Raw genomic sequence first — 25,961 nt, forward strand, 5'->3', positions numbered from 1 at the left:
TGTCACAGCCCCCACGGTTGCTCCCCAAGGAGAATATTCCTTGAGCCCCCTCCCAGCCCCTCCTGTTTCCCATGGCCACTCTTAGAGTGGAGGAGCCCTGGGCAGAGGGATAGGGTAGGTTTGGGTGTTAGGATATCCCCAACCTCAGCTAAGTCCCCAGCATTGGGGCTGGGACTGAGGGTCTCCCCATGGTGTGGATTGGTAGGAGCTCAAGGATGTGCCCAAATGAGTGAGGGACATGACTGATTGCCCCAGGCCCTGCTCGGGCCAGGCCTGTTTGCAGGGGCCTTCCTGCCCCCTTCTCCCCCAGATAAGCTTCAATCTCAAAGCCCCAGAGGCACAGGCTTCAGGTAAGCAGAGATCCCAGAAGATGCAGGATTGCCTCTAACGCTGCACCCCTCCTCTGAGCACCCCCGGCTCAGCCCATCCAGTTCCTATGTGGCTGACAAAAGCCCTCAATGCTCCAAGTTGAGCTGGGGCCAAAGCCACAAGTGACAAGCTGGGAGCACGGGGAGAGCCGTCTTCATCATGTCCCCTCTCTGTGTGCCCTCAGAATCATCTCAGCATCACCCACGGCCTCAGCAGGACCTCCTTGAAGCCACGCTCCAGCCATGGAAGCATTTTCACCTTCCGCCGACGGGACGTGGGTTCTGAGACAGATTTTGCAGATGATGAAAACAGCACAGCCGGGGACAGTGAGAGCCGCCGCACATCACTGCTGGTGCCTTGGCCCCTGCGCCGGCCTAGTGCCCAGGGACAACCCAGTCCCGGAACCTCAACTCCAAGCCACGTCCTCAATGGCAAAAGGGACAGCGCTGTGGACTGCAACGGGGTGGTCTCCTTGCTGGGGGCAGGCGACCCTGAGGCCACTTACCCAGGGAGCCGCCTCCTCCGCCCTATGATGCTGGAGCGGCCCCTGGACACGGTGAGTCCGCCCCGCCATGCAGCGTCGGGCGGGTCCCATCTCCCAGACTGGTCACCAGAGCCAGGTCTAAAAGTATTTTACTTTTAGAGTAAAGTCAAGTATTCACCAAGTATTTATTGAGCGCCTATTGTGTACTGAGCTCTGGGGGTGAATAAGCCTACCAAAAAATCTCTGCTTCCTAGAGCTTCCAGACAGACAAAAGTTAAAGAAAGAAGACAAGTGTGTATGTATGCATATATGGTATGTAATGATGATAAACAGGGATGACAGTTAAATATTTAGCAGCGAGTAAGGCATGGGCACTGAGACACTGTGGTGACACAGGACCAGCGCCCTAGAGGTCTTGTGTGTGCCAGGTGTGAGCCCTGGAGAGTTGCGGATCATGGAGAATCTGGAGAAGGGCCAGAGTGGCAAGGGAACACTTCTGAGCTTCTGGGCGACAGTTATTCATCAAATTCAAAATATTTTGGCACGTTACAAACTGATACATGTCAAGTAATATTAGCCCAAGCTCTAAGTACTGTGCGAGGACGAAAGTGGGGAAGAGGGAAAGGGAAACCCCCTTATTACAAGGCATTTAAACAATGACCTGAAGGAGGCAAGGAGCGGGGAACCAGGTGAGGGGTGGTGTAGCAGAGGGGTTAGCACCCAGATTCTGGAGACAGATGGGGTTTGCTTACCAGCTGGTTGGCTGTGAGCAAGTTATTTTATTTCTCTGTGCCTCAGGTCTCTTGTCTGTAAAATGGATTTAAAATACCCACCTCAGGGAATTCCCTGGTGGTCCTGTGGTTAAGACTCCACACTGCCACTGCAGGGGGCGCAGGTTTGATCCCTGCTAAGGGAACTAAGATCCCGCATGCCACGCGGTGCAGCCAAAAAATAAAATAAAATAGTAAAATAAAATAAAATACCCACCTCAGGATCGAAGCCAGGATGAACGCGTAAAGCAATCAGGACACGCACGAGTACGTTGATGTGGTGATAATGTTGTAGTAACATACTGTCATTGCATCATCTGTGGGAAACATGTTCCAGGCCTAAGGAACAGCAAGTGCAAAGGCCCTGAGACAGAAGCATGCCTAGTGTATTTCCTAGAGGAAATGCCACGAGGGCAGTGTGGCTGGAAACCAGGGAGTAAACCGGAGGGGAGTTGGAGCAATTGTCAGAAAGGTGACGGGAAGGGAGGGCCAGATCATGAGAGGCCAGTCAGAGCTTTGATCGCTCAGTCAGCCTATCCCATGACAGGCTGATGTCTGCCCAACCAGTCACCGAGTGCCCTTGCTGACCCCTGCCCCCAGCACAGGGCTCAGAGCAGCCCACCCAGGAAAAGGGCAAATGTGGGTCTCAGACCCTGAGGCCTGCAGGAGGTGGAGGAGGGCAGACCTTCTGAGGAAGCAGGGCAAGACAGGGAAACCTGATCAGGAAGGTGGAGGCAGGCTGAAGAGGGTGCTCACAGCCAGATGGCCTGTTTTGCTCCAGCTCAGACACTTGCTCTAGCTGTGGGACTTTGCACAGGCAGTTAATCTCTCTCTGCCTCAATTTCGTCATCTGTTAAGTGGAAATAAAAATAATATCCACATCAGAAGGTGGTGGTGAGGACTAAAAGTGTTAATACCTGTCTGGTGCTTAGACCAGTACTTGCTTCATGTTCAATAATAATTATTATTATCTCTGATTGTTATTATTGAGCGGGACGGAAGGAGTGAAGACTTGGGGCCCTCGTGCTCCTCTGGAGCAGGGAGTCAAGGAGAGGGTCCTGGGAATGCACTGGGTGCAGACCATAGCTTCTGGGTGGGTCTGGGGACCCACCTGGCCATTACCTGGAGGGTGGGGGTCTGGCTTCCCAAGAACACAGATTCCCAGTTGCTGCAGGTCCAGCCCTGGAGCCTCAGCCTTGTGGAATCAGGTCAACAGCTGGAGCGCTAATAGAATTCCCTAATCTCATTAGGGAGAAAATCATCTCATTGTACTGCACGTGTCCGGAGGAATCCAAGTTCAAACACTTCATTACCGGGAACTCTGACTTCACCCATTCTCACTTCTGTGGGGCCCATTTATAACCTTAAAGGGATTAGCGGGCCAAGGGGGTTATCTGCAAAGTTAAAGGAATTAGTGGACCAAGATGGAGATGTTGAAAAGTTTAAAGAGATTAGCAGGCTGTAGGCCTCTGAGGATGCCTTCCCTGCTTCAACTGGGTCCCTGGTGACACCTCTGCCCAGTTCTAGTCTGAAAACAAAGCACAGTGTCGGGCACATAGTGGTTTCTTCATCAACATAGGAGGCGGCAGGCCCAACAGACAGCTCACTTTAATTTGGGGCAGAGGGTGAAGGTTTACTTTGCCTGCTGTCTGTGTGTGTGCCTGGCCCCAAAGGCAGAGGGAGTGGGGGAGGCACCTTGAACAGATTCTTCTCCCTCCTACCCATGCCCCTCCCTGCCCCCGTCATCTTAGGGACAGAGCTAGAACTTAACTCAAGCCCCTGAGTGCCAAGTATTTATCCATTTAACCCATATCTATCCAGTGCCAGCCCTCTGCGTAGAGTGCCAGTCTTTAAGGCTCCAAGGATATAACAGTGAACAGAACAGACAAGAGCTCTGACCTCATGGAGTTGGCATCGTAGGCAGGAAGACAGAGAGTAAACTGATCAATATTTCTAGGGACCAGTAAGGGTCATGTGATTGATAGTTGCTAGGGGGAGGGCTGGGAATGGGGGCTATTAGTTAGAATATGCAGGGAAGTCCTTTATGTGGAGGTGACGTTAAAATTGACCAACAGATGATTTTAGGGAGCCAGCCACGAAGATGTGGAAAAATAGTGTATTAGGCAGAAGGGACAGAAAGTGTAAAGGCACTGAAGAGGAATAAGCTCAACATGTTTAAGGGATGAGAGGGGCCAGGCAGGGCTGGGTGTGGTGGAAACAGAAGGGGATATCAAATGAGTTTGAGGAGTTAGGATTTAGGCTATGCAGGGCCTTGTAAACTATAGAAAAGTTTGGATTTACTCTGAGTAAGATGGGGGGAGTTGTTGATCAGAGGATTATCATGATCTGATTTACTTTTTAAGGGAATCCCTTTCAGCTGTGTAGAGAATAGAGGGGAGAGAAGAGGCCAGTTAGGAGGCTGTTGTAGTAGTTTTGGGAAAGAGATGATGACAGCTTGCACTAGGACAGTGTATCAGTCAGCTATTTCCACAATACTGCTGTGTACCAAACTACCCCCAAAGTCAACGGTTAACAACAAGCCTTTATTCTCACGCTCACTTCTCTGCAAGTTGACCATGGTTTGGCTGGTCTAGGTTGACCTTGGCTGGGCAGCTCTGCCTCAGACTGCACATGGCCTGGCTCCATACTATAGGTTAGGCTCAGGGCTGCTCCCCTTGTCTTTGTCCCGGGCTGAAAGTGTGGCAGCTACTTGGGGAAGCTCTTTTCCTGGAGGATTACTGGAGCACAAGAGCAAGGCAAATGGCACAAGCACATTCAAAGCTTCTGTTCACATCATGTCCACTAACACTCCCTTGGCCAAAGCAGGCGTGTCACCAATAAGACAGGGAATTTTGCTTCAGTCACAGTGGGAGAGGAAAAGGTAAATATTTGCTGAGTGATAACCCAAACTATCACAGATGGTAAAGGAGAGAAGTTGGGAGAATTTAAGACATGCTTGTGAGTTAAGCTGGCCAGATTTGTAGTTGCATTGGACCTAGGGTACTACTGTTCCACCAGCTATCTCAGCTTTCTCAGGTGCCTCTGCTTGAATACTTCAATGACTGGGAGCTCACTCCCTCCCTAGGCAACAGTTCAAGGCAGTCCTACCAATCGCAAAAGCTGACCTGAACTTGAGCCCAGATCATTTTGGTACCCACCCCGGGCCCTGGCTCTGCCACCCTGCGTTGTCTAGGCCCATCTTCCCTCTGACAGATTATGGAGCCTCGCTCTTGCACGCTGAACAGCGCAGTGCCTTTAGCAGCCCCAGCTTGGGCTCACGGACTGTGGTCATGCACGGCCATGCTGACATGAAGTCTTTGCGGGCCCCTCTTGGTTCTGTGGGGGGCTCTGAAGTAAGCCTCGGGAATGTCTGCTGCCACCCCCTTCATTAGGACACACCCCGTCTCCATTTGTAGGCCTGGTTCTTTTACTTACAAAAATGACACAAGCACGTTGAAAACAAATCCAACAGTGCAGAAGTAAAACTCCTTGCCCTTCCCACACAATCCCATTCCCCGGATATAGCCACTTTAACAATTTAGTGTGTTATCTTCCAGATCTTTTTCTTGTTTTCTCATCAAACTGTTTGTCTTGGAAGTGCTCCCATGGGAACATATGTGTAACAGCCTCGTTCTCCTTATTGTCTGCGTCAGAGTCCCGAGTTGGACTGTATCCATAATTGATTTTAATATTCTTCCTATTGATCAGTTGTTTTGTTTTTACGGTATTTGCAACAACGCTGCAGTGAACATTGTTGCATACGTATTTTTGGTGCACGTGTATAATTATTTATGAAGTTTGATTACTAGACAAGGAAATGCAGAGCCAATGTAAAATTTTCTTGGTAGATGTAGCCAACCTGCCTCCACAAAAGCTCCCACCAGCTGTGTCTGAACATTGTGCTTTATGCTTCCATTAATGTCACCTTAGAGCACGGTGGATTTTTTTTCAGCTTTTGTTGACTCTGGGGAGCTTGGGGTCAATTAAGACTCCCAGATTGTTTTTGCATGTACTAATGTATATGTCAGCATCTGGTTAAAAGAACCTGGTACATGTCATTTCCCGTCCACACTCAGGAATCACCACTAATGAGAGATGGTGAAAAAAAAAGAGAATGAAGGAGATAATGATTGGCGAGAGGGGAGTTGTTAGCTGGGAGGGAGTTGGGAGCAAAGAAGCCCAGCACCCAGTGTCCCATCAAGACCCCCATGTGGCCCCCTGTGACCTCTCCAACCTGAGTCTGGGGCAGCTGCCCCAGATCCAGGCAGACCCCCGTCCCCAGGCTGATGCATATCTCCCGGTTACACCCAGACCACACCGTCGGAGGAGCCAGGCAGGCCTCAGATGCTGACCCCCCAGGCTCCGTGTGTGGATGGCTTCGAGGAGCCAGGAGAGCGGCGGCGAACCCTCAGTGCAGTCAGCGTCCTCACCAGCGTACTGGAAGGTCAGCCCTGGTGTCATCCAAACACTCCCCACTTCTAGTCTGAGCACCCTCACAGTTAGCCAGGCCTGAGCCAAGTTCACCCCAGCTGCTTTGCCTGCCTTGGACATCCGCACAGCTGTCCCAGACTTTTCAGTCTCTGTGGCCTGTCCTGGGTGTCTTTTCGTCTGTTCCAGCGTGTTTTTTCCTGGGCATCCTCAGGAGCCATGTCTGTGTTTCTTCCAAGCATCCCCACAGCTGTCCTGGCCTGTCCTAGGGGCTCATTGGTCTCATCCTGTCCTCTCCCAAGCATTCCCATGTCTGCTGGGACCATCCCATCCCAAGCATGCCTGTTCTAGCTTATCCCAGCCATCCCCATATCTACCGCAGGTTATTCCAAGCCTCCCACATCTGTCCAAGCCTGTCCCACTTTAGGCAACCTCACATCCAATCCATCCTGAACTTGGCACCCCCTGATTTGTCCTCTCCTGTCCAACATGACTTCTGTCCCAGGCATCCCCCCCGCATCTGTCCTGACATGTCTCAGATATCCACATCTGTTCCTACCTGTTGGGTCCTGGGTGTCCTTATATCTGAACTCTCCTGTCTCAGATGTTGTCTCAGCCTATACCTCCCCTGAGTGTCCGCAGATCTATGTGGGAGTGTTGTCTCAAGAGAGCCCACATTTGTCCAAATCTATCTTGTCCCAGTTTTCCCCACATCCATCCTGGTTTTCTGTCCCTGTGGCCCTCTTCTCCCGTATTCCCAGAGTAAGGAGCCAGGACATAGGCCACTCTTTCCCTTAGTCATCCCTGCCCCTCTTTCTGTCCCCCTGTCATGTAGCAGCCCTGTCATCTCCTGGGTAGGTCATACATCTTTTCTGGAATACCACGAGTTATATAAGAGTTGGTCAACAAAAACAAACCAGCTCACTGGCTCTCTGCCCCGCCCCCTCCCACCCAGAGTTGGAGTCTCACCGCAAGTATCCGCCATGCTGGAATCGCTTTGCCCAGCGCTACCTGATCTGGGAGTGTTGTCCACTGTGGATGTCCATCAAGCAGAGAGTGAAGATCATGGTCATGGACCCATTCGCCGACCTCACCATCACCATGTGCATCGTGATTAACACACTCTTCATGGCACTGGAGCATTACAACATGACAACTGAATTTGAGGAGATGCTGCAGGTCGGAAACCTGGTAAGGGCTGCTGGCAGCTGACTCTCAAATGGGCATCGTGTTGTGAAGGGCTCTTGGCCAGCTGGCACAGCCTTTGTGGGTAAGGGAGGAGTGACTCAGAACACGAAAGGATCTTCTGAAGGTAGGAGTCATTGTGGAAGACCTTGTGGGCGGAGCCTCAGGATCAGCTTTCGTGACAGATGTAATTGGGACTGAGAGGTTAGGGATAAAGATGCCCAAAAGCTAGAAAACAAAAGTGAGTTGAGTGTGAGCCTGAAATGTGTGGGGACATGAGGTGTGGCAGTTAGTAACGGAGGAGGAGAGTGCATGCAAAAAGAGGCAGTTCTCTTAGGGAAAGGATGGATGGATGGCTGGATGGAGAGAAGGAGGAAGGGAAGGATAGAGAGATAGATGGATGGATGGATGGATGGATGGATGGAGTGAGTAAATCAGGCAGAGCCAGATTTGAATTCTGACTCAGCTCTTACTAACTATGTGACCTCTAGCAAATTACTTAGTTTCAGTAATTGGTACAGTAAGTATTTGTTGAATTTAATAAATGTAAAATTAGTATGACAATATCAACTTCATAGGAAGCTAATGAGGATTGAATAAGATAATGTGTATAATGTGCTTGGCTCAGAGTTTGATAAACCATAAGCACTCAAAATAAATGATAGCTGTGGTTATTATCTTCGTTGTTGTTATTAAGGAGACTGTCCCTGGAAGTCAGAATGTCTGGGTTCTAATTCTGATTTTTTTCTTCTTGACACCAAATCAAGTCCTAGCTCTTCACTCTGAAGATGGAAAACTGAGGCCAGAGAGGTGACATAGTGATGGCATAGCTGGGCATGTAGCTGTTGTCTCCTGACTCTGGGGGACAGGGTCCTACTGGCTCTGTCCAGGTAAAAAAGGGTCGACCCTTCTGCAGAAGATCCTAGAGCAAAGCTGCAGAGAGCCCACTGGCCTCTGAAAGGAGCTCCTGGGATCATCACTGAGGTTGAGTGGGGGGAGGGGGTCATTCATTCCAAGCTCTCTCCTCTTGCAGACCCAGCCCTGTCTTGGTCCCAGCTGCACAGGTGGCCCCCACACGTAGACATGTCTCCTACACTGTGGAGTGTGAGGATTTTCTTCCCTTATTACTTACCACCATATCCAGAACTCTAGATAGTTCTCTACAGGGTCTATTCAAACTTTTTCACAAATGTGAGTCCGTTTTGCTGTGATTCTGCTTTTCTTTTCTTCTTCTGTATACAAACAGAAGGAAAAGCTAGGTATCAGTCTGTAAGAGTCTTGTGGCACAGTTGTGCCTGCCTTGTGTTGGGTGGTCTTCAGAGGGTGGGTACATAGGATTTCAGTTGAATACAGTTTTAATGGAATGTGACCGTTGGGTTGGACTGAGCAGCAGTCGAGGTGATGAAGAGCACTGGTGGCTTCCCTGGAGCATTAAGTTGTGATTGAATTGCAGTCGTGTTAAATTTGTGGTTCAGTTATTAGTAATGGGTCATGTCATTGGATTACAGCTCTATTTTGTTCTGTTTGGATAGCTTTATTGCTAGTATGTAAGGTTTTGATTGTCTTGCAGTTAATATATTCTAGATGGTTTAAATATTAAATGTAAAGAAACAAAATCACAAAAATAAGCATGGGTAAATAATCTTGGTGTGAAAAAATCCTTTCCAAGCATGTCACTAAAGACAAATTCCATAAAGGAGAAGAATGATAGATTTCACTAATGTTTAGCCCATCATATAAACAAAGGCAAAAGGCAAATGAAACGTCTGTTCCTAGCAATACTGTGGACAAGGAAACCTGAGATGTTTCCAACTGTGAAACAAAAATACAGCAAACATTCTTTGACATGCATAATAAAGTTCATGAGAAAGTAACAAAAACCCCCAAGTGCCAAAAACAAAGAGGTACTTAAAAACCATAGCAGTAAACGTGTGAAATCGTTCTGTAGTTGCCCTAGGGGGTGGGAGGGGTGCTGATTTGAGTAATCCTGGGGGCTTGGATTTCTGTGAACACGCAGGGACAGGACTTATATTTGGGACAGTGCAGGTAGGGTTTGGAACTGAGTAGCCCCATAAGAATATGACCCTATGTTCAGTAAAGTGGTGAACTCAAATAAATCCACACACTGACCCTGGGAAACAATAAGGAAGGAAGGTTGTCAGTCTCAGCCAGGGCTGGAGGCGGGTGAGGGGGTGGGGAAGGTAACCTCCAGAAGCTTGTGACTATGAATTTGACCTTATACAGATTTGGAGTTCAGATTTATACCTGGGTGTTCCTGGAAGCTATGTCTGAAAAATTAACACACGAAGTGATCCTGGCAATCATAGCTAATACTTGTTGAACACCTAATTTTTATAACAACCAGTAAGGGGGATGGTATTATTATTACCCCTGTTTTACTAATAAGGTAACAGAGGCACAGAGTGGTGAAATAATTTAACCAAGGTCACACAGCCAGGAAGTGAAAGACCCAAGATTCAAACCCAAGCCATTTGTATCTAGAGTTCATCCTCTTACCTAGTGCCTTACACTGCTGTGCTGCAGCACTAGCTTTTCTCCCATCTCCCTGCTTCGAGTCCAAATTATACTGGAGTCCTTGTCAGTGTGGTAAGAGAAGAAAAAGAAGAATTATCTATAGAAACAATCCAAGAAAATCTACAGAAAGACAATTAGAACCAGTAAGAGAGTTCAGCAATGTTGGTAGGTACAGACTCTGCATACTAAAATTAATTCTGCTCCTAGCCACCATCAATGATCATTTGGAGAGTAATTTCTAAAAGTTAACACTTACAATAGCAATAAAAACTGTGAGGAATCTAGGAATAAATGTAGCAGAAGATTGTAAATTTTATATGAAAAAAATTACAAAACCATTGAAAAATATAAAAGAATAAATTAGTGAAGAGATATGCCATTTTCATGGATAAAATTCTGAATACTGTAGAGATATCAGTTCTTACCAAATTAACCTGGATGTTTAATGTAATTCTGATCAAAATCCCAACACATTTTTACCCATGGGATTTGAAAAGGCGATCCTAAAATTAATATGGAAAAATAATGTCTATGAAACAAATTAATGAATCAGCTGGGGAGCTTACCGTACCATGTATAAGATGTATTATAAAGCTATAGTAATTGAAACATTATAGTATTGGTGCAATATAGAAAAATGGACCAGTACTACAGAATCAAGAACTCAGAAATAAGAAATGCATATTTGGAGACTTGATAAATATCAGAGATGGCATTATAAATCAATATGAAAATGACAGACTATTCAATAAATAAGATTGGGAAGAATAGTTATCTCCTTTTTTTTTTTTTTTGGCTGCACTGCATGGCATGCGGAATCCTAGTTCCTGGACCAGAAATCGAACCCACGCCCCCTGCAGTGGAAGCACTGGAAGCATGGGGTCTTAACCACTGGACCATCAGGGAAGTCCCCAGAATGGTTATCTCTATGGAAGAAAATAAATTAGATCCCTACCCCATACCATGTTCATTCATTAGTTGCAGGGAAATGGATTCAACACCTAAAAGCAATAAAATAAAATTTTAAAGCTTTTAGAATAAAAATGTGGAAGAATATTTAAAATTTGGAGCTTAGGAAGGCTTTCTCCAACATACAAAAAGTTTATACCATGAAAGAAAAGATTGCTAAATTTACCTATGTTAAAAAATTTGTAATATGTGTACAATAAAGGATATGGTAAACAAAGTGAAATCACTACCCCAAACTGGAAATTGATGTTATGAAAAGTATTTAACTGGAAAGACATGGAATCCAGAATATGCATTGAATGCTTACACATCAATAAAGAGAAGAGGGACAATCCACTGGCAAAAACACAACCACAACAATGGACAGAAGAAATGACAGAAGAGGAAATTCAGATAGTTATAAACAGATGAAAAGAAACACAGAGGAATGCAAATTAAATCAACACTGAGATACTGTTTCTCACCCATTAGAGAATCAGAAGTAAAATTCTGTGTGTTGGCAATGATATGAAACAGCGGCAACTCACACTTTGTAAGAGTGTCAATTTGTTACAACCATTTCAGGGAACAGTTGTACAGTATCTGATAAGTCACGGATATGCATACCCTATAACAATTTCAGATATACATATTCTTCAGAAAGTCCCACACGTCTGTATAAGGAGACATGTACAAGAAAGCTCTTTGCTGCATTGTTAGTCACAGGGAAAATTGGAATCAATCTAAATGTCTATCCCTCCACTTAAAAATGGATAAATAAATTGTGGTGTTTTCATACTGTGCACAGTTAGTGCACCGTATGAATACTGTGAAATACTGTGCACAATTAGAAGGAATATGTATACATCTTTCAGTATGGATAAATCTCACAAACATGATGTTAAGAATAAAAGGAACTTGCAAAAAAGAACACATATGGTTATAGAAACCTTAAAACGATGCAAAAATACTATGCATTAAAACTGTAAAAACATGCATGGGAATGATAAACATCAAATTCAGGATGGTGATTACCTTGGAGTGAATGTAGTCCTATGGGTTTTACCTGCGATGGCAGGTGGTGGTCAAGACTATGCAGAAGAAGACAACTGTTTAGGTTCATGTCAGGTTCCATCATGTGGGCCAGTGACTTAACTTCTCTGTATCTCAGTTTCCCTATCTGTAAAATGGGGATAACAATAATATCTCATAGAGTTATTGTGAGGATTAAGTGATTCAATATATGTAAAGCACTAGTACAGTACCTGGCATATAGTAAATGCTATTTAAGTCTTTGCTATTATTTTGAGGGAAAAATGAAACAAGATTTGCAGCAAATATGGCAAAATGTTAATATTTGGTAGAGTTTGGTAGTGGGTACAAAGGACGCATCATATTATTCTATACTTGTTTATATGCTTAAAATATTTTATAATTTTTAGAAAGTACAACGACAAAGATAAATGACAAACCAAGAAAATTGCAATGCACACGGTAGATAAAGGGATAATACCCTTAATATATAAAGTATATATATAAACAACAACAAAAAAAGGCAAACACCCTAATAGGAAAACAAGTAAAGGATATGAACAGGCAATTTCACAAAAGGAGAAATACAAAAATCAAAGAAATATCCAACAAAGCAACAGTAAAAGATGGCTTTTGTCCTATTGGATTGGAAAGGTTAGTGGGACAGGAATTAACATTTTTATGAGGGAAACAGTTATCCCATGTGGTTCATGGATTTGGTTAAAACCGATCTCTGAGGATCTTTTAGCAGTTATGTGTCAGAATCTCTAAAAATGCTTGTTGGCTATGCAATTCCATTTCCAGAAATTTATACTAAGAAAATAATTGGGCAAGTTGTTTTAAAATATGTATGTGAAAGGATATCTATTATGGCAATGGTTTTTTAAAATTTATTTATTTTATTTATTTGGCTTCATCAGATCTTAGTTGCGGCATGCGGGGTCTTAGTTGAGGCATGCAGGATCTTTCGTTTTGGCGCGAGGGCTCTTCGTTGCAGCACGCAGGCTCAGTAGTTGTGGTGCGCGGGCTTAGTTGCCCCGAGGCATGTGGGATCTTAGTACCCCAATCAGGGATCAAACCTGTGTCCCCTGCATTGGAAGGAGGAGTCTTAACCACTGGACCACCAGGGAAGTCCTGGCAATGTTTGTAATAGGGACAAAAGAATGCCCATCACAAAGAAATGGTTAAACTACTTATGGCACATCTGTACCGTGGAATATCCCACAACTATTTTTTTTAAAGGAAAAAGAAAATAATGCTGTAAGTGATGTTTAAATGGCATGGAAGGATGTTCACAAGGTGTTACATTTCAAAAGCAAGTTTACAGTGTGTACAGGATGATCCCATTAAAGACATTAGCCAAGGTCAGGAGAGTTTGGGGTTTCTCAAAAGTCCTCCCACTTTCTGGGAAGCCACCATTAGCACTGATGACTCCGTGTGCCACCTGCCAGGAGTTGGGGGAGGTGGGTGCCCACACTCACAGCCTGCCTGCTAGATCCCAGTGAGCCTATAAATCATGCAGAGCCGTTTGTATCTGAAGCCCCTGCCTGGGCCTGGAGTTTTCAGCAGCTATAATAAATGAGGCCAATGAGAACAACAACCGCCCGCTCTTAGGCAGTATCCACTTGACGTCCATTAGCTCTAACTCTTAGAAACCATCTATGGTGTTATTATTATCCCCATTTTACATATGGGAACACTCAAGGCTCAGAGAGATGGGGAAACTGGCCCAAGATCCCACTGTGGCAGACCCTGCTTTGGAACTCGGGTCTGGCTGCCGTTCTTTGCACATCTTAAACCATCCAGCTTTGATCTCATGTCCTTACAATGCCAGTGGTGAACCTTTGAAAGGAGTCACACCAAAATTCATGTACTTCTAAAGCAGTGGTTCTCAAGCTTAGCTGCACATTAGAATCACCTGGGAAGTTGATAAAACTCTCGCTACTTGGGTACTCCAGTCCAACTTAACTCGAATCTGTGGAAGTGGGACCCAGGCATCAATACTTTTAAAATTCCTTAGGGGGTTCAAAGCGCACCAAGTTTAAGAACCATGGCTCAAAAATAGCACTTCTCAAACTTCAAATCACCTGTGAGTCTGGTCACAATGCAGATTCAAATTCAGCAGGTCTGGGGCCTTCAAGATTCTGCATTTCTGAAGACCTTCCAGGTGATGCTGTTGGTTCTTCTGCTCATCACCTCCCCAAAGGCAATCCCCAAGAGCCTCCCTCTGCTGTCCTTTTCTTGCTGACTTCCAACACCACCTTGTATCTGTTATTTTGCTGCCAGAACAGCTGCGAACCTGGGCAAAGTGAGGTGGGGGGTCTTTCCTGAGCTCCTTTACCGAGACATGCGTATGTCTCGCTTAAGACTCGTGGGTCTTAAGCACGCACTCACTCACCCTGGCATCCTCAGGCAGTGGCCGGGGAGACCAGAGGGCTGGGGCCAAGGAAGGGCAAATCCAGGCCCCACCCTTAGGAGCTCTCAGCAAAGCCCGACGCAGGGAATGCAGCTGGGTGAGGGCCGTTGCTGAGTAGGGAAGGCCTCAGGAAGACAGGGACATGGAGCTGGGCGCTGCAGGAGGTCTAAGGCCCAACCACTGGCATGCTTATTCAGCCAATATTGATGGCCCGCCTGTAGGCTGGGCACTGTTCCAGGTACAGTAAGACAGGAAAGGTCCCTCCTACTGTGGAGTTTACAGTCTAGCCAGAGGAGACTCAACATACAAACACACAGCTACCGTACAGTATGTCAGGGTGGCATATGAGGGAACAAAAAATAAAGCAAGGAAGAGGATAAGCACAATCATGGGTGGGGCCCCGATTTTAAGTGTTGAGAAGTTTTGTTGAGTTGATTAGGTGGCTTTTAAGCAGAGACCTGAAGGGAGTGAGTCCTGTGGATTGGGGAGGGGAGGATCCAGGGAAAGGGAGCAGCAGGTACAGGGGCCCTGAGGAGGTGATGGCAAGGAGGCAAGTGTGGCTGGAAGAGTAGTGGGAGATGGGGTCAGAGAGATGGAAAAGTTATGGGGGCAGGGAAAGCGGCAGAACCCAAGGATGCCTCTTCACATGTGAGGGCAGCCTAGGAATTTGAGCAGAGGCTGGAGGATTTCGGGGGCTCTCCCTTCCCTAAGACCCCAGCTGGTGGAAGGACAGTTCTCTCTGGGCACAAGCACTAAAGGGACCACTGAAGTCACATGGGCTGGGCTGATGGGTGGTGCCCTGTATGGTAGTGCAGAGGTGCCCACCCACCTGCCATCCTAGTGCCCTCCCTGGGCCAACAGCAATCCCCTGCCCCCCAGCCCACTGCCACAGGGCCTCATTTCCGGAGAAGGGAAAGGGCTGGTGCTGGGGCCACCAACAGGTGCAGATGCCTCTCCTTCTCTCCTTTCAGCACAGAGTCTCCTGAGGGCAGGTGCCAAGGACAAGGTAACCCCCACTCCTGAGTGCTGACCTCAGTGAGATGCCTCAGCCATGCCTCTGCTTCTGACCTCCACAGCTACTGAGGCCCTCGGACCTCAGGCCTCCCCTGCAGAAGACCGCAGAGCCTCCTCACCACCCTCAGGATAACCCCACCCACTACCCCACCTGGCTCCAGGAAGGCCTGATATATAATGGCACCAACTTCCTGCTAGCCACACCCTCAGGGGATAGCCCCTCCTCACAGAGCCATGCGCCCTCCTGCCATAGCAGTTGACACAGCTCAGAGCCGTAGGCCATGGTCGGGGCTGCCTGGCCCATCACACGATGGACTCCTTAACCTTGAGTCTCTGCCTTCTGAAGCTGGGCTGCACAGGGACTCATGAGTCAGTGAACCAGGTGAAGCCCAGCCCCTGCCCACCTCAGGATCGTTTCTAGAAGGGAGAGTGGTTGCTCTAAATCTTGAAGGACTGCACTGAGTTCATCTCCTGGTTCTCAAATTTATGAGCTACTTGACCCCAGGCATGTTACTTAACCTCTCAGTGCCTCAGTTTCTGTACCTGTAAAATGGGGTTAATGATACTTTTCTCGTCGGGTTGTTGGACAGATTAAAAGAAACAATGTATGCAAAGCATTCTAGCCCAGCTCTTGGTACCTAGTCAAGCCTCCAGAGATGGTGGCTGGTTGTTATCACAGTGGGAAGAGTCAGCATGTGGACAGGGAGGAAGTGGGAACAGCATGAGCAAAAGCCATGAGCCATGAAAGCGTGTTTGTGGGAATGTGTGTGTTTGGCATGTGTGAAACTTCCTGTGGCCACACGGGCTGGAAGGGGTCTAGAGCTGTGGTGTCAAGGCCCACCCCAGCTTCCCCTGATCCCAGGTGCCTCCCAGAGCTGTGAGTCCCTGCAGAGCCTGCAGTGGGCCCGGCTGTTTCTGAGGCCCAGGCTGGTGGGTCATGCCTGGGAAACAGCAGAGTTGGCTGGAGGCATCAGGCTGGAGGTGTCCCCAAGGGACTGGGCCGTGGCTAAGCAGGCACCCACTGGGGTTCTGGGCGCAGTCAGAGCTGGCAGCCCAGACGGGGGACCCTACAGGAGCAAGAGTCAGGAGGCAGGGAGCCCCTGCTGCCAGAGGCTTTTTCCAGCCTAAACGTCGGGAACCCCTGATTCCCGCTGCTTCCCAGGTCTTCACAGGGATCTTCACAGCAGAGATGACCTTCAAGATCATCGCCCTGGACCCCTACTACTACTTCCAGCAGGGCTGGAACATCTTCGACAGCATCATCGTCATCCTCAGCCTCATGGAGCTGGGCCTGTCCCGCATGGGCAACTTGTCGGTGCTTCGCTCCTTCCGCCTGGTACACGGCTGGGCCCGGCAGGGGGCGAGTGGGTGGGGGCCTGGGGTACTGAGCCACACCCCCTCCGAGGTCACCACTCAATCACCCCTACTGTGATCTTTCATGCCTTACCCAACAGCTGTTTGCTAGGTACCCCAGGGCTGGTGATGTGGGGGACACAGAGGTGGGCAAGACAGAGGGAGATAGCCCTCCCTCCAGAGGGGCAATTGGGGTGCCCATCCATCATGACGATTTGCAAAGCCCTTTGTGATTCACCGTGCCCCCTTTAGTCCTCATAGGATCCCAGGAGAGGAGCTAGTATTGCTACATTCCCATTCCACACTCAGAGAGATGAAACAATTTCCCAAAGCCACATGGCAAGCAACAGGTGGAGCCAAGTCTGCTGAGGCTCTACCTGCTGGTTTTGGAATCTGCATTTTTGAAACTTTAATGTGCACACAAATTGCCTGGGGATCTTGCTAAAGTGCAGATGTGGATTCAGTAGGTCTCGGATGATGTCAAAGCTATGCGTCTGTGGACCATGCTTTGAGTTCAAAATGTCTAAGAGGTCCAGGCATGGGGCTAGAGGTAGGTCAGGGAAGGCTCTCTGGAGGAAGTGGCTTCACTTGGGGCTAGGTAGGCAGGCTGTTGGGGGCAAAATAGAAAGCCTAGGCTGTGGGTTTTAATTCCGACTCCACTGCCAAGAGCCAAGGGACCTAGACAACATACTCCACCTCTAAGGGTTGGCTTCTTCATCTGTCAAATGAGGTAATAATAGTACCACCCTCATGTAGTTATTTGGAGTTCTGAATGAGCTGATCCATCCTAAACATAAGGCCTGGCACAGTGGGTGTTCAATAAATGCTAAACACCAGCTCCCTTTCTCTGTGATGACTGAGAGGAGGGAAAGATGGAGGTGACTGGGCAAGTCAGGGATGGTTTGAGCTCGCCCAGAAGGATACCTGATGAGGAGGGTTCTGGAAGAGGGACATTCCATGATGGGGGATCTACTGGGTGGTTCCTGGAAGTGAGACCAAGGTGGGTAGGAGGCTGGTGTGGGGACAGAGAGATGGGGTGGGTTGGGGGGAGGAGTCTGGAGCTGTTGACCTGACTCCCAGAGCAGGGCCCGATGAAGCTGCCCTCAGGCTGTGGAGAGAAGCAGTAATGTGTGCTCTTGGACAAACGAGGAGAAACAGGTGTAGGTGACCTTTAAGGGTGCCCTGGGTTCTCAGGCAGGAGCTGTCGGGGGTGAGGGTGTCTATGGGCAGTGGAAGCCAGAGCCCCTCACAAGGACCCCTCCCTCCCCAGCTTCGGGTCTTCAAGCTGGCGAAGTCCTGGCCCACCCTGAACACACTCATCAAGATCATCGGGAACTCAGTGGGGGCACTGGGCAACCTGACGCTGGTGCTGGCCATCATCGTGTTCATCTTCGCTGTGGTGGGCATGCAGCTCTTTGGCAAGAACTACTCAGAGCTGAGGCACCGCATCAGCGACCCAGGTGTGCTGCCCCGCTGGCACATGATGGACTTCTTCCATGCCTTCCTCATCATCTTCCGCATCCTCTGTGGCGAGTGGATCGAGACCATGTGGGACTGCATGGAGGTGTCTGGGCAGTCGCTGTGCCTGCTGGTCTTCTTGCTTGTTATGGTCATTGGCAATCTCGTGGTAAGTTGGCCGGTGGCCTCACACACACTCACTCACCTACCCATCCATTCATCTACCCAGCTACCCACCCACCCAGTCATCCATCTGTCCATTCACTTACCCTTCCTTCCATCCACCCACTCCCTCACTCAGCCATCTATCAAACAATCCATCCACCCATCAATCTCTCATCCATCCATCGATTTACCCATCCATCCATCTACTCATTTACCCATCATTCCATCTATTTACTCACCCGTTCATTCATTCACCCATCTGTGCACCCACTTACCCATCCATCCATGTATCATCGATCCATCTATTACTTACCCATTCACTCTTTCATCTCTCTACTCATGCATACATCTACCTATCCAGCCATCAATCCACTCATCAATAACCCACCCACCAACTCACCTATCCACCTGTCCACCTTTTCATCTATCTGCCTACTCAGTTACCAATCTCCCTACCCATTTATGCACTCACTCACCCAGCCATTCATCCATCAACCTCCATCTACTCATTCACTTACCCATCCATTCATCTATCCATCAACCATCCATCCATCAACCCCCATTCACACACACATGTGCACACCTGTTCATCCATCCATTTGCCCATCTATCTACCCATCCATTCATTCACCCACCTATCCATCCATTCATTCATCCATCACCCATCTTTCCACTCACTCATCTATCCCTCTATTGATTCATCCACCTCTACATCCGTCAACCCACTCATCTATTCTCTCATTCATCAGTCCCATCCATCTACTCATTTATCCATCCAGCTATCTACTCACTCACTCATTTAACTATCCATTCATGCACATCACCCATTTCCTCATTCTTCCATTTACCCATCTATTTACCTATTTATTCATTATGTATTCATTTTATATCCATTAATTAATTATTTTCTCATCTACTCATTGTTTTATTAGTTATCCACTGTCAGTGATTTATCACCTGGTTCAATTCAGCTTAACAAACATTTGTTGAGCTCCCACTGCATGCAGAATATTGTGCCAAATGCTGTTGGGCATACAGAGATGAATGTGGCTCTGACATTGCTCACCACCTTGAGAGAGTGAGGAGGTGGAGAGTTCAAACAGGCCTGAGATAACTCTCAAGCTGGTCAGAATGGTCAGAGCCATTAAGAGGGACCCCATGGGTGCTGAGCCCCTTCAGCTGGGGAAATCAAGGAAGGCTTCCTGGTGGAGGGGGTTTCCCGCTGACCTGATTGACAGGTGATGCTAGAGAGGGAAGAAGCAAGGTAAGCAAAGCACAGGCTCAGGCAGGTAGTGGTGGTCCAGGGGAGGTGGGGCCCGAGAGAACCTTGTATGTCATCCTGAATGGCTGTGGTGAGAGTTCCTGCTGTCCTGTAATGAGAAGCCCAGGTCTTTGCTCCCATGGCCACCTGTCTGTCCCAGGGAAAGTGCATCTTGCCTTGTGTCTTTACAATGTGGGCAATTCTGGAGTTGAGAGAGATCAAAATCTAAATGCCAGAGAAGGAGCCTTTGGAAGAGGCAAGTTTGAGAGGGGTCAGTTGTTCAGGGAGAGGTCAGTGTCCACTGTGGACATGCAGCCACCTTCCTGGGTACACAGGGGGACCACACACGCTCCAACGTCACACCTGCAGTGTCTGGCTACCACTGCCCATGGTGTGGGCAGCTCAGGCTCACAGCGGCTCATAGAGGGATTTTAGGTGATGTGAGTACTGTGGGCTACAGATTCCAGAGCCCTTCTCCAGACCTGCCTGCTTTCTCCTCCCATGTGACTTAACCAGGCCAAGTTGGGGTCGGTCTTCCTCAGCCTCCATAGGTGGAGCCCAGAGAGGAAGCAGAGTGCACAGTGCCAGTGGAACCCAGCTCTTTGGCGGGCCCTGCAACCCCCCTCCCATCCCCTCAAACCTGCCGCCCCTCAGGGAGCCCCTCACTCAGCCCCTGGCACAGCTCTGGGGCTGCCAGACTCTGTGTGTTCCAAGGAGGATGCGAGTACACAGCGCTTTCAGCCCAGGGACAGGCTGAGCTGCCCTCATGCACACACAGCCTGCGACTTCCGAGCAGATCTGCCTGGGGATGAGAAGATTAGAGGCTGCTGGAGGAGGGAAGCTAACGCAGCCCACGCGGCCCCCTCCCTGGCTGCCTCAGGAATTGGGCTGCTTCGGGGCGTGGGTGGAAGCAAGATTGTCATTGAAATGGGAAGTGATCATCAGGCAGGGGCTGGGGAGCAGCAGTGTGATTGACAGGGAAAGCACTGGAAGCAGCCGAACTTCTGAAGCCGGCGGCAGGGGAGGCCCTAGCATCTTCTGTGGGTGGACAAGGCTGCCCAGGCACCCCTTGCCCTGCCCCCAGCCTGGCCCCAGATGCCTGGAGGTCAGGGGATGTGAACCCAGGGTGGGCTACCAGGAGCTGAGGCAGGCCAGGCCTGGGCCAGTGTGGACAGAGGCCGGGAGCCTGGCCAGAGGTCAGTGTAGACAGCAGCTCTGCATCACATCACATGTGTCACCCCTCCAGTGACGACATAAAAGAGACTGCCAGGTGTCAAAAGTGATCATCTCTCTGTGGAGATAGAACAGGAGAGCCTACTCCTTAAGCTTTCCATACTGTCCACATGAATGTTAATGTTTAAAGCAAAGGCACGTTTCTGAGGCCTGGCACTCCAACCTTGCCCACTGCTTTCGCCAGAATTCTCACTCCCAGCTCTCTAACAAGCATGTCTCAGGGGCTTGTAAGAAGCCAGAGCAGGGACTCAGATTGGGTGTCCACCTTCACACACCACTCTGCTATAGGGGCCCCCATTCAACTGGACTCCCTTCTGGGAGTGGCTGCGGAGGGGAGACCCGAGCCCAAGGTGGGGAGATTGTGTCTCTGTCCTGTTGGCCTGGCGATGCTCATGAGCCGGTCTGACCCCTGTGTGGAACGAGCCCACCACCATCTTCAGCTACCCTCCCCAAGCCCAGTCCCTTGTCACTCGGTAAAAGTTCTCTTTTTTAACAAAAGCTAAAACTTCACACTTGCAGGGTGGTTTAACAACAAGCAGTAGTCCAGAACCATCCAAAGACAGAGAGATTTTTCAAACCCCCCTTAGGGACGGACATCAAATCCATAACCCCTAATAAATAACTTAAGTAAAGACTGTGTGTTCCGGCACCTCTGAAGCCTCAGCCCCAGGTCCCTCTCCTCTATCCAAGTGTCTAATCCTGCACGCAGCACCCATCCAAGCACCCCTCACTGCCTGGACACAACTCTGTCTCAGTAGCTTGACCCTACAGGTGCCCAGGCCCCCAAGGGCTGCCACCTGGCCTCTTTTCCTGGCATCGCCCTCTTCTCTGCTCATTCTCCCATGTCCTTCACCTGGAAAGCATGGTCGGATCTGGGGAGAGTGGAGAGTGCTCCACAGCTGGAGCCCCAGATCTTTGAGTGGTGACCCAGCTTCAGTGGGGAACTCAGAGACATATCACTGCCCCTCCTTCACCAACAGATGCAGAGGCCTCTTCCCAGGAAAGCCCCAAGAGCAGATGGGTGATGGATGAATGAATGAATGGACGGGTGGGCCTTGCTGATCCCAGATTGGATCTCACTTCCCAGGGAGCAGCCCTGTGCTCACCCTGACCTCACTGCCCCCCATTACCCCCAAGACAGCAAGGCCCCATCTGCAGGCTTTGACATCAGATGAACCCATGGTTCTCCCATTGAACCTGGGCCAACACCCAAGAAACATGGGTTTGAACGCCCTCAATTCAGACTGTATCTGAGTCCTTGGGAGGAGGGATTGATTCTGGCAGTGAAACGCTGGAAGGAGGACCTCAGTTCTTCTTTGAAGAAAGAATTCAGCAAAGAGACCAAGATTGTGAAAAAGATAAAAGCATTTATTAGAAGCAAAGTACATGTGGAAAAAACAAAATATCTGTGGAAGAAACAAAGTAAGTGTGGAAAAAACAAAGTATGTGTGGAAGAGCACACAGGCAAGCTCAGAGGGAGGGGCTTAGGTTGCTTCAATAGGGCCAGTTTTCCGGATTTTTTTTCTGGCCAATTCTCTTCAGATCTGGTCCTGGTGTGGGCACGCATCTCTCAGCCAAGATGGATTCCAGCTTGCGTCTTCTCCCTCCTTTTGTCCTTCCCCTAGACTGAGGACCTTCTCTGAGCATGTGTCAGGCCAGGAAATCCATGAGAACACACCCAATCAGGGCCCAATGCTCCCGCTGGTATCCCAACTGAAGCATCAGCAGGAGACCAGCTGCAGCTGCTCAGCCTGGGCCTATCGCCTACCTCAGGATGAGAATTTGTCTTTCCTTTTATAGCCAAACTCTATATTCAGGAGTATGGGGGGTTAGGATGAGAGCCTAGGGCCCAGGGCTTAAGCCTCGAGCTGTCTGCCTCTGGCAGTGCTCATCATAGCCCCGAGGCTGAGCACGCAGGGCACGGCATTATCTCCACAGGTCCTGAACCTCTTCCTGGCTTTGCTGCTCAGCTCCTTCAGTGCAGACAACCTCACAGCCCCTGACGAGGACGGGGAGATGAACAACCTCCAGCTGGCCCTGGCCCGCATCCAGCGGGGCCTGCGCTTCCTCAAGCGGACCACCTGGGACTTCTGCTGTGGGCTTCTGCAGCGGCGGGCTCAGAAGCCTGCAGCCCTCGCCACCCAGGGCCAGCTGCCCGGCTGCATCACCACCTCCAGCCCCCCACCACCCTCAGAGACAGAGAAGGCGCTGCCAGCCCGCAAGGAGACACGGTTTGAGGAAGGCCAACGGCCAGGCCAGGGCACACCCGGGGATCCGGAGCCCGTGTGTGTGCCCATCGCCGTGGCCGAGTCAGACACGGATGACCAAGAGGAGGATGAGGAGAACAGCCTGAGCACAGAGGAAGAGTCCAGCAAGCAGGTGAGCCCCATCCCACATCCCAGCCCCGCACCGTGTGTGCAGCACCTACTGTCCAGGGGACCCAGCCTCACTCAGAGCATCTGCCCCAGCAGGTGTGGCCTGGAGGGAGAAGACAGGCCATCCCCCAAAAACCAGCCTCATGGAGGCGTGCTGAAACCAGCTCTCAACCCTCTCTCCCCAGCCCAGCCCAGCCCAGCCCAGGAGGGCATCTTGGGAGGGACTGCTGTCCATCATTCATCCCCTGGCTGGTCACGGGCAGCTAATTGTACAGAAAGGGAAACTGAAGCACAGCAAGAGAGAGAAGAGAGAGACTTGCTAGGAGTTCCTCATGCGTCTAGGACAGAGCTAGGACACCTGGCCCCCAGACCCTGCCCTGACCTTGTCACCTCCAGGACTAACAAGGTGGAATGTCTTGGTGAGGGAGGAATGTGGCCTCCAGACCTCCCCACTGCCCCTTCCCCTCCTCCCAGGCCCAGGGCTAATTCTGAGATTTAAAAATAAGCATCCCTAAGATGGCAGGTGTCAGAGACAGCACTATCTTATCTCCCAACCTGTTATTTTTAACACTTAGGACTAGAGTCTGGACAAACGGAATGGTACCCCTCACCGCCACCCCAGCTCCCTCAGTTTTCTCATGGCCTGAGCTAGGCTTAGATGGCTTCTCCCTATAGGTCTCAGGTCAAACAGCGAGGACTGGTTCTCTCTGTTTCGTTGGGCCCATCCTGGCCGCTTCCTCAGGGCCTGCACTGGGTGGGTCTGGCTGAGAAGAGCAGCTGTTCCCTTGCATGGAATTTGATCTGAGGCTCCAGGCTTGATTCCACATCCTCCTGCCTCCCTGTGGTCCCAGAGGCCAGCTTCTGCCCTTTCAGTCGGGCTGCAGGACAGCCACAGTGTCGGTTGGGGGAGGGGGAGCATTGGTGTTGCCAGGACCACAGCTTCCAATTAGCTCCAGGACGTTCCCAGCATAGGAGTGGAATTCCGCCTGCCTCTCCTTTTCCTCCTCCTTTCCTTCTCTTGAGCCTTTTGGCCCTGGCTCCCTGGGGCCAGTGTGTGTGTGTGTGTGTGTGTGTGTGTGTATGTGTGTGTGTGCGCGCGCGTGCATGTGCGTGTGCGCGCGCGCTCACACGTGCGGGCACGCAAGCAAGCTGGGGTGCCATGGGAACTCCTGGGAAAAGTCAGCATGTCCTTCCTAAGTAGAGTTGCCAGCATCTGGGAGCTGGGCATCATAGCCCAGCTGTACCCTTCAAGGAGTGGGAGGAGAGGGAGATTTGTCTAGCCTTAGGCCCTTTGCCCGAACCTATCAGGAGCCTCCTTCAGCCTCAGAACGGCCGAGGGAGGGGTCTTCAGTGAGATGAGACCTCATGAAGAGGGCAGGAGGCAGTGCCCCGCTGCATGGGCAGGGCCTGAAGCAGAGCCAGGGTCCTAGAAATACTCCGACCTGGTAGCTCATGGGCTGGGGGGGTCTCTTCAGCAGGAATCCCAGCCTATGTCTGGCAGCCCAGAGGCCCTCCCGGAGCCCAGGTCCTGGAGCCAGGTGTCAGAGACCACCTCCTCTGGGGCCGAGGCCAGTGCAGCTCAGGCAGACTTGCGGCAGCAGCAGAGAACAGAGGCCCCAGCCCCAGGGTGCAGTGAGGTAATGCACACCTTTGTCCCTGAAGCCGGTGGGGCACTGCTGCTGGGACTAGAGGCCGTGAGAGTCCCTGGGCACAGGCCTGCATTTGCTGCTGGGAACCACAGCCACCGTCACAGCCAGTGTGGGAGACCCGTCTGCGGAGCGGGGCATGGGCAGCCCTGTCCTGTTAGGGGAGACACGGCTTGGGGACCAGAGCCATGGGGAATTTCTGGAAGCAGCCCCTCAGGACCACGATGCAGGACTAACCCCAAACTTCTGCTTGTTCACCCCCTCCTCACTCGGTTCCTGTGCTTTGGTCCTGTCGGCACATGTTTGTCCTGTGAATCAGCCCATCCCAGGGGGCTGTGGGAGCTCTGAGAACAAGTTCTTGGCACACAAGCCACCAGCTGCTTCTCACCTGGAGAAAAGCAGAGGCAGCAAACACAAGGCCTGCTGGAGGGCTTTGGGACACAAAAGGGTTTTAATTTGAATTTGCTACCAACATGTAAAACCCAGAAGCTTTTGTGTAAAAACATCTGCATTTCTGATTTCTCTTGAAAAACAAAAGTTGCAAGAAGAGCCGCCCTGCTGGAGACGAGTGGTAACTGCCGCCTCCTTGACACCGGCTGGAGCGCTCCGGTTTGCCAGTTCCCACCTGCCTGCCCTCATACCATCACCTACCTGGCCCTGTAAACATTTGAGTTTGCAACCCCTGAGCTAACTGGACTGTGGCACAGCTGACTACACCCCACCTCGGCTCTGCCAAGCACCAAGGAAGATGGAGGTCATATGTTCAGAGACAGCACTCAGGGGCCCTTGAACTGCTGCCTGACCTCGGTCCTCATCCCGGCAGCTGTGACTTGCTCCAACAGGATATTTCTCCTTTGCCTTGTTGCTTACGTGAGATGGGCCCATTGGAGGCTTTGTGATCATGGCCAGTTTATAAGCACGAGGGCCTGGTGGAATCATCATCCTGACTGTACAGGTCACACTTCTCCCCCTGGAGAGTCTGACACACCAAGGCTTGTGGGAACAGGAAGACATAGGAGGAGCAGAAGGTCACGGACAGAAGAGGCTCCTGTACTAGAACGTTGACCTTTGAACGAGTTTTGTAACTTCATCACCTCTTCAAATCAGGTCACGGTGGGAACGAGGGAGAATGAGGTGGGCTGGGGCTTTCCTGGGCGAAGGACACCTCATCCCATCTGCAGCGGGATTCTGAGAACTTGTCCTCCCACGTGACAGCTCCAGTGTCTGAAAAGAAAAGCTGCATGAAGACCTCTGACTGTGCCTCTCCCAGCTCAGTGCCGCTCAACGAA

General features: G+C 50.0%; 1 protein-coding gene across 7 annotated transcripts in view; it reads left to right on the forward strand.

Annotated features, from left to right (window-relative positions):
* Nucleotides 1-25,961, forward strand: part of SCN5A (sodium voltage-gated channel alpha subunit 5) — an 87,970-nt gene that overhangs the window by 26,972 nt on the left and 35,037 nt on the right. For 3 of the 7 annotated variants that reach the window (XM_033863707.2, XM_033863709.2, XM_033863706.2), the window contains exons 11-17: nt 554-925; nt 5,935-6,067; nt 7,007-7,242; nt 16,344-16,517; nt 17,805-18,161; nt 22,590-23,030; nt 24,502-24,663. In XM_033863707.2, coding sequence (XP_033719598.1) covers nt 554-925; nt 5,935-6,067; nt 7,007-7,242; nt 16,344-16,517; nt 17,805-18,161; nt 22,590-23,030; nt 24,502-24,663 — 1,875 coding nt within the window. The remainder of the gene's footprint in view (nt 1-553; nt 926-5,934; nt 6,068-7,006; nt 7,243-16,343; nt 16,518-17,804; nt 18,162-22,589; nt 23,031-24,501; nt 24,664-25,961) is intronic. The other 4 variants (XM_033863711.2, XM_033863710.2, XM_033863708.2 and 1 more) reach the window with 2 other exon arrangements.

The sequence above is a fragment of the Tursiops truncatus genome, chromosome 10, assembly GCF_011762595.2.
Source record: "Tursiops truncatus isolate mTurTru1 chromosome 10, mTurTru1.mat.Y, whole genome shotgun sequence".
Taxonomy (NCBI): Eukaryota; Metazoa; Chordata; class Mammalia; order Artiodactyla; family Delphinidae; genus Tursiops; species Tursiops truncatus.